Source organism: Astatotilapia calliptera, chromosome 11 (genome assembly GCF_964374335.1).
Source record: "Astatotilapia calliptera chromosome 11, fAstCal68.1, whole genome shotgun sequence".
Lineage (NCBI taxonomy): Eukaryota > Metazoa > Chordata > Actinopteri > Cichliformes > Cichlidae > Astatotilapia > Astatotilapia calliptera.
In genome coordinates, this window is record NC_137432.1 from 10,629,157 (window position 1) to 10,637,554 (window position 8,398).

At 40.1% G+C, this 8,398-nt stretch overlaps 1 protein-coding gene across 2 annotated transcripts; it reads right to left on the reverse strand.

Moving 5' to 3' along the window:
* Positions 1-3,835: 3,835 nt before the first annotated feature.
* On the reverse strand, positions 3,836-7,824 carry LOC113032053 (tumor necrosis factor receptor superfamily member 11B-like). Of its 2 annotated transcripts, XM_080307798.1 has the most exons (6): positions 7,808-7,824; positions 6,094-6,219; positions 5,065-5,455; positions 4,745-4,924; positions 4,582-4,663; positions 3,836-4,485 (listed from the first exon to the last, which is right to left on the reverse strand). In XM_080307798.1, the coding sequence occupies exons 2-6, from the start codon at positions 6,100-6,102 to the stop codon at positions 4,245-4,247; spliced, it is 903 nt and encodes a 300-aa protein (XP_080163924.1). In that variant the 5' UTR covers positions 6,103-6,219; positions 7,808-7,824; the 3' UTR covers positions 3,836-4,244. The 2 variants fall into 2 exon arrangements, with proteins under 2 accessions (XP_080163924.1, XP_080163925.1); XM_080307799.1 differs by lacking the exon at positions 7,808-7,824 and having other exon boundaries at positions 6,094-6,235.
* Between the last annotated feature and the right edge of the window lie 574 nt (positions 7,825-8,398).

Consider the following 8,398-nt stretch of genomic DNA (forward strand, 5'->3'; position numbering starts at 1 on the left):
CACGACTTCTGAGAGACAAGCTGGAGCTATCAGGAGTGGACCACCACATGTCCCAGTGGATACTGGACTACCTCACAGAACGTCCACATTATGTGAGGACACAGGGCTGTGTCTCTGATATGCTGGTCTGCAGTACGGGGGCCCCACAGGGAACTATGCTGGCACCGTTCCTCTTCACCCTCTACACTGCAGACTTCTCCATCAACTCCCCACGCTGCCACCTACAGAAGTTCTCTGACGACTCTGCCATAGTTGGCCTCATCACAGGTGAGGACGACTCAGAGTACAGACAGTGGACTCTGGACTTTGTGGACTGGTGTCAGCAGAACCACCTGCTGATCAACGCCGGGAAAACCAAGGAGTTGGTGGTGGACTTCCGGAGACGCAGACCCACCACACTGACACCGGTGAACATCCAGGGAGTGGACATTGAGATAGTGGACTCTTATAGGTACCTGGGTGTTCACCTGAATAATAAACTGGACTGGAGCCACAACACTGATGCTCTTTACAGGAAGGGCCAGAGCAGACTCTACCTGCTGAGGCGGCTGAGGTCATTTGGAGTCCAGGGAGCGCTTTTAAAGACCTTCTATGACTCTGTGGTGGCATCTGTCATTTTTTACAGTGTTGTATGTTGGAGCAGCAGTTTATCGGCAGCTGAGAGGAAGAGGTTGGATAAACTCATCAGGAAGGCCAGCTCTGTTCTGGGATGCACCCTGGACCCAGTGCAGGTGGTGGGAGACAGAAGGACTCTGGCCAAAATAACATCTCTGATGGAGAGTCTCCCACTCCATGCATGTAAATGTTGCTGAACTGCAGAGCTCCTTCAGTGAGAGACTGCTGCATCCTCGATGCATGAAGGAGCGTTTCCGCAGGTCCTTCCTCCCTGCAGCTGTCAGACTGTACAATCAAAACTGCTCCCAACAAACATAGATGTTTGCATCTGCGCTGTAACTGCAATAATTTAATCAAACGATTCGCACTACAACCTGGTTTGCCTCTTATCTGTAGTTATTTTTATTTAATTTAATAACCGTACAGCACTCTGTTTATAGTAACCATTGTCCTTAATGTAAATATGTAAGAAAAATTGTGTATGTTTCTGTTCTGTGTCCTGTGTACTGTTTGTTTGTATATGTGTCTTTCTGGCTGCTGTTACAACCAAATTTCCCCTTGTCGGACAATTAAAGGATTATTCTATTCTCTTGATAAAGAAATAAGTTTTGGATGGCAGAAATACAAACAGGGTATCGGCACACCTACTTACTTACAGCATCATTTCCTTAGGGACTAATAAAGTATTCTGATTCTGATTCATAAGGACACAATGTCTGTACTTTTGCCACCTCCACTTGTTACTATATCAGGTGTTTACTTAAAGTTGCCACTAGATGGCGCATAACGCTAAGGAGGAACGTAAACCCTCTTACAGGTCAGGGCTGCAGCACAAATCCTGCAGTCAAGTGTAATCGGTGTGATTCTGTGTTGTGTCTGATAAAAAAGGTAAAAGAAAGAAAGACCTCCAAGTAAATAATTTGCCCACTCCAGCTCCTCTCCCACAGGGGAATTGTAGAAAAGGGGAGAGGCAAAAGGGGTACACTGTATTTATAGGATTGCACCAAAGAAGAAGAAGAAAAGAATGAGGAGGGGCTCTAACTGATAATGAACATAACTACAGGCTTGGAGGTCCTGAAAGTCAGGTATAAAAGGAACGGTTTGGGGGTTTAGAACACATTTTGGGTAATTATAACAATGTGATTTATGACCCTGTTACACAAGCACTGAACGAACTTTTGTTTTCTGTCTCTTTGTGTTGATGGACAGTTGCAGGGTTTATGACTACACACCTCCCACCAGAGATGGGCAGTAACGTGTAATCCGATTACTTTTTTCAAGTAACGAGTAAAGTAAGGGATTACTATTGCAAAAACGGTAATTAGATTACCGTTACTTTCCCGTAGGAACGCTGCATTACTGCGTTACTGATTTTTTTGCGAGAATGTCTCACGACAGTGACGTAAGCAAGTGCGACGTTGGTGACAACAGCTGTGTGCAGATCAACAATGGATCACATATCAATTGTGGGAGAGAGTATGAGCGTGCAGTGTTTAAAGCGTGGAAGTACTGACCTTACTTTGAGTTTGATTGCATAAAAAGTGACAAAAACATTAGCGTCCGTTGTGCGTGGGAAGAAAACTTCTTTTTACAGCGAAAAAAAACCCCTAAACTTCCAAGCAAGCACCGAGTAGCTACGACGTGATGGGAAATTCACAGAGAAACTCGCGGATTCTTCCACTGACTGCTGCGGCACACCTGCACCAGGGTAAACCTCCGCCTACCTTACTCCCGCCTTACAGGTGAAAATAGAGCAAAAGGACCGCTAATCTTTGACTTTATTTATTTTCTGCTGTGTTTTACTTGCATCTATTTGAAAGACTGAGTGTAAACACAAAAAATATATATTTTATGTGCTGGAATGTGCAGAAAATAAGTTTAGATATTAAACAAATTTCTTCCAGTCAGAGAATGTTGCATATAATTAAATTTTTGCTTGATGCATAAAGTTTAAAGATTAAAACTAATAAAACAAGTTTTAAAAAGGGACTTTTTCATTTGATTACATTTTGTATGATGGATTGTGTAGAAAAAGTAGAATTGGGCTGAAAGATCTATCACTTTATCACCTATTCAGGTTGTAAATCGTGTTTTTAAAAAGTAACTAAGTAGCTAAGTAATTAATTACTTTTGAAAATAAGTAATCAGTAAAGTAACGGGATTACTTTTTGGGGGAAGTAATTAGTAATTAGTTACTGATTACTTTTTTCAAGTAACTTGACCAACACTGCCTCCCACATCTGCCAATTATCACAAACGCTCGATTGCACTACTTGCTGCAAAGGGTGGCACAAGCAGTTTTAGAGGGAAATACTTTTTCACAGAGGGGCAGGTGTGGATTACGGAAGCGTAGAGCTGCCACCCAGGCAAAAGAAAAATACAAGTGTATCACGTTAAAACGTGAAAAGTTTATTGTTCTAACAAGATACTTTTCCTGTTTGTACAATATACTTTTCACGTTTGAACAACATAATATCACGTTATTACAATATACATAATTATCACGTTCGTACAATATAAATATTATATTGTATTATTATATTGTACGAACGTGATAATTATGTATATCACGCTTCCGTAGTGGATAGCTTTTCTCCCTTAATGAATGAAATGATCATTGGAATACTTCATTTTGAATTTATTCAGGTTATCTTGGTCTAATATTACTGTGACAGGAAGGGGGCAAATACTCAAACAATACTGTATTTTTGTGAGTTTAAAAGGATCCTTTAAAACAGTACATTATTATACTTTAACAAAACTTTGATGAGCAATGCATTCTAAGTTCTCTTGACATTAGGCTGAAATCGCTGCCAATTCTTCATTTTATTGTCAAGTAAATGATCAAATAATTAATGCAGTTATAATTACAATGAATTTACTAATGTGCTTATGCAATGATTAATTCATGAAATTGTCCTATTGTTATATCCACGACTGTTACACTTTGGGAGTGAGAACGTGTTGGATCTCTAACAGTTCCTCACTCTAACTGTAGTACTTTGTAATACAATTACAAAGTATGTGTTTTACTCCAGAATCATGATAAGAAGAAAGACGAGCTACATTTTCACTTGTTTGAAATAGTTCATTCATAGGAAGTTCATAAGGGAGGAGGCGATACAGGAGGTTGTGACTTTAGGTTACAATGTGCGCGATACTTTGTTTGGTTTTTACACTTGGCAGGTAAAATATTTCAGTTTGAATGACATTCACACAATCTTATAAAAATCCTTTTATTTAAAACTTTAAATAACATCACAATGTCATGTTTAAAATATTTTCATATTTCAGTTTTTTTTGTGTGGAATTCCTAGTAGTTGTTGTTGTTTTATTTTCCACCCTTAAGCTCTTAACAATGTTTACAAAAACAGCTGTAGCAATGTGAATATATGTATTTAATAGCTTGTTCATTGTGGCCCTTATTTCATAGGAATAATTCACAACTCTTCTGTAATGGAGTCATGTGTCTTCTAATCAGAAGCCTCAATGTATAAAAATAATATTATTTGTTTTAACATTTGTCTACCTTTATTACAATGCGTGTACGCCAATAAAATGGAGAATGGTGTAAAAATATCCTCTTATAACACTTATAAAAAAATTTTCAATGTGTAACGGACTGCAGACTAGAGAGCATTGTTTACTTCATCTATTGTTAAGCTGCAGTTTGGGTTCTGCTGCTTAATCTCATGGAGTCTCTTCTTTAGTTTTTCTGCCATGGAGTTAAGATCTGAAGCTGTTAGCATGTCGGGAATCTTCCTCAGCTTTTCCTCCGGAGCCTTTGCCAGCCAGTCTATGATGTGATCCATGAGAGGCTCTCTCTGTTTGGGGAGACTGCACCTCTCTTTCGACGAGGTAAGGATGTATCTGTTGCAAGGAGACAATGGTTTAATTGGCATCTTTTTTGAATTTAGAGGTGAAGGAGTGCTGGAGAATAATCAAACAGACAAAGAGTGTGCTCACTTGGAAACAAACTTCTTGATTTTTCCTACACGCATCCTGTGTGCATGGAAGAATCCTGAGAGGAATGTCCTGAGAGTCTCACCTGAGAAAGTTTGAAATAACTTTGTAAATTTGGTTGCATTAAAAAATATTTTGTTTTTGGCAGATAACATTAATAACATACCTCCGTTTGCAAGACTCTCACAGGTGCCACACACGGTGTCAGAATAGGCTGAGCCAGTGAGGAGTACGCTCTGCCCGCTGGAGCACTCCTGATGTTTTACACACAAATCCACTGCAGAAGATGAGCTGGAAAAATATCCCTCTGGACACTTTTCACAAACGGTGTTTGTCTGCTGTGTACCTAAGAGAGGACAACAGAGGACTTCAGGTCACTACATTCATTGGAAGTGTAAAGTGAGTTAGACATACTGATGTTATGGATAAACAGAAGAAGATGGATGGATGGTTTAGTAGTTCACATTTAATAAATGAATACTGTACCTTTAGTTTGAACCCCGTATCCGGGGCCACACTCTGTGTGCCTGATACAGAAGTCATCAGCTGAGTAAAAGCCTTCTTTGCACCGACAGATCCTGTTGGTTGTCGGGGAGCACTCTGTTTCCACCTCCAGGTTACCTGTGCAAAGGTTGCTGCAGTACAGACACCTGGGCAGGTAGTTCCACAGATCGGTGAAGTGGCCATTTTTGCACGGCTGACACTGTGTGGGTGTGGTGGCAGTGCAATGAGCAGACATGAACGTGCCCGGTGGACACTTGGGACATTTGAGGATCTCTCCGGTTACCGGGTCTCGGTGGTCAAAGGTGGGAACAGGATCCACCACTGAGGCACCACAGAGTGAACCCGAGAGCAGGACCAGCGCTGGCACGATAAACTGTAGAGAGAGACGACACCTGATTATAAGTGCTGAAAATACCTCAGAACATGTGATTTGCTATGCCTGTGAGTTATAGCTCCCTCATCCTGTAGCTCTAAAATTTCACCTAAAGTAGTGGAAATATTTACTAGCTTAAATTGCACAACTTGAAAACGCAAGTCAAAAACAGTAACACAGGAACATGCATCAAAAATATGGAAGCATTTGTTTGTTTTTAATCCTCTCACATTAGCTGTGTTTTGTTTTTAAGTTGCCTCTTGTCTGATCTGACCTGATACACTGACTTTTCAGGGGCCAGAATGAAACTAACAAGAGGAAACCTCTTTAACCTCAATGCAGCATCTAATGGATAAACCATCTGTACACTGTAAGCACAAAAGAGTCCACTGTGGCAAACGTCCTCTACAAATCATTGATAAAAGTGATTTAAGTATTTAACTATTTCGCGTTACATAATCAAATGTAATTAAACATAAATGCATATCTCTGTTTATTCTTTTTCTATTGTAAAATATTTCCCCATTTCTAGAATTTGTATACTCTGTAAAATAAACATAAATGAGTTTTAAAATTTTTGAAATGTTAACCTATCACGTATTCCCATTTTAAGCTCTATAGTTGTGTCAAATACTCACCATGTTCATGATGGGATGTCTGTCAAAGAGGATTTGACAGCACTCGGCTTTATAGGGACCATTCCTGCGTGGGTGATGTGGTTTGTCTAATCAGCTGTAAACTTCATCTTAAAGGTCAAAGTACTTCTGTGTAGTAAAGCAATGTTATTGAAAAAAGAAACTGTCAGAAAATGGAAGGAAGTATTTGGAGTAATGTGTGATTTAGTTTCACTCGCTGCCTGTTGCTAACTTTTTATGCGTCATCTTAATCAAGTGTTGTGACAGAGTTTTTTGGTTCCTCCTTGTCTGATAGAAATAATTCACATTTAAGCTCATTTTCAGATTTCACCAACTTGTTGCTGGGAGGCCACTGATATGAGATTACATGAATAGAGCATATAGTTTACTGTTTACTCTTAAAAGACCTTAAATCTTCTGTAAAGTGTAGGGTCAAATATACAGTGTCTTGCAAAAGTATTCACCCCCCTTGAACTTTTCCACATTTTGTCACATTACAGCCACAAACATCAATCAGTTTTATTGGAATTCCACGTGAAATGCATGATTACTTTGTAATGTCATTGAATACACAGTGGATTGTGTAATATTGTATTCAAAAGTCCAAAGCTTGCACAGTTTTAAAAGCTCAGTTGTTTCTTTCATTTGTGGGAATTTGATGAATATAATTTATAGCGAAATAAAGAAGTCTACAATGTTACAGTAATATATCTTATCACACATGAGTCACAGGTTTTTGAGAAATATCTGCCTTTGCACAACTTGAAAAACTTCTAAACTTTCAGGGAAATGTGTCTGTGCTGTCATTTGCATATGATGTGCGGGTTAATACAAATTTTTGATATTTTTTTTCTACGACCTGGTTCTTGAAACAGGCAAAATCATACGTCACTATGTGAGTCCCCCTTTTAATTTGCAGAATACGTCAGTGAGTCACTGATTGGGGTTTACAGTCTGATGACTTAGCAAAACGAACTGGTCAGTGAGTCACAGCAGGATCTTCATTTCTCTGTTCTCTTCCTGTTTCCACAGAATATGAGCATGACTCAGTTGTGGTAGGATGTGTTTCACTGTACTTGTTCATTGTATTTAATAGGTTAATTTGACCAATTTGTGCATTTGAGTTATATATTAAAAAATAAGGATTTTTTCCCCCCCATAATGGTCATGAGCTCATCAGGAGCCTTCATAATATTATTCCTTTTTTATCAATTAAGAGGTGAAGGAGTGTAAGGTACGGAGCCCCTCAAGGGACACGGGAGAAAAAAAATTAAGATGGACTTTTGCGAGATCTCGCAAAACAAACTCGGGATCTCGCAAAAGTTTTAGACGCATTCTTCGGAGGCCGCCAGCTCGAAGCCGACCGGGAGGTCGAGGCACGATGTGCCGGGAGAGTGGTGTTCCTCCTGGCTGTAGTAGGTCTCGACCTCCCGTTAGCTTCGAAATGGTGGGTGTCAGACATCTCCGAAAACGTCGGAGCACTTTTGCAAATATGTGATGTCTTGTAAACCGAGCAGCTATTTGACGTTTACACAGCTACATTCACGCCTCAAAATATCTTAAAAGTTTATTTTGTGACCCAGAAAGAGTAACATTACAACTAAGTAGCTGCCGCCATTGTTGGAATTCAACTTTTGCGAGATCCCGCATTTTTTTTTCTCCTATGTCCCTTGCGGGGCTCCGTAGTAATGGGTAAGTAAGTAAGGAGCAGGCTCACCTGGCAATAAAAGTCCTCCCAGCAGGCATCCTGTGCACGCTGAAGAATCCTGAGAGGAATGTCACGGAAGTCTCACCTGGGAAAGTTCCAACAAAATTTGAATCCACAAACTAAAAACACACCTACACACACCTTTTAGACTCTCACAGGTGACACACACGCAGAGCAGGTAGTTCCACAGGTATTGGGCACTTCTGCATGGCTCGCACTCTCTGTACACAGTGATGATGCAGTAATTGGACACGCGGAGCCTGTGAGTGTTTCTGTGGTTAATGGGTCTTGGTGCTCATAGATGGGATCAGAGTCCTCCACCCTGATGCAGCAGATCTCATCAGAGAGCAGGAACGGCACTAGTACAGAAAGCTGTGGAGACGAACAGTACCTGCTGATAAGTGTAGCTCACATACTACAGTTGTAATCTAGTATAACTATACTTATAGGCAACTAATTATACGATTCTGTAATAGTAATACCTCGATACAGTAGATGGTGTTTTTTTCCTTCGTCTCATAATGATCATCGTCTTGCATTGATGGCGATCCTGCTGAGGTCTGTATCCACTCTGACTCAGAAAGGCCTGAATTCTGAATT

Excerpts from the sequence above, each read along its gene's own strand:
- LOC113032053 (XM_080307798.1), bottom strand. Across the intron at positions 4,664-4,744 it reads TGAGAGTCTTGCAAACGGAG|GTGAGACTCTCAGGACATTC; the intron begins GTATGTTATTAA and ends AAACTTTCTCAG. Across the intron at positions 4,486-4,581 it reads ATCAAGAAGTTTGTTTCCAA|ATACATCCTTACCTCGTCGA; the intron begins GTGAGCACACTC and ends TCCTTGCAACAG.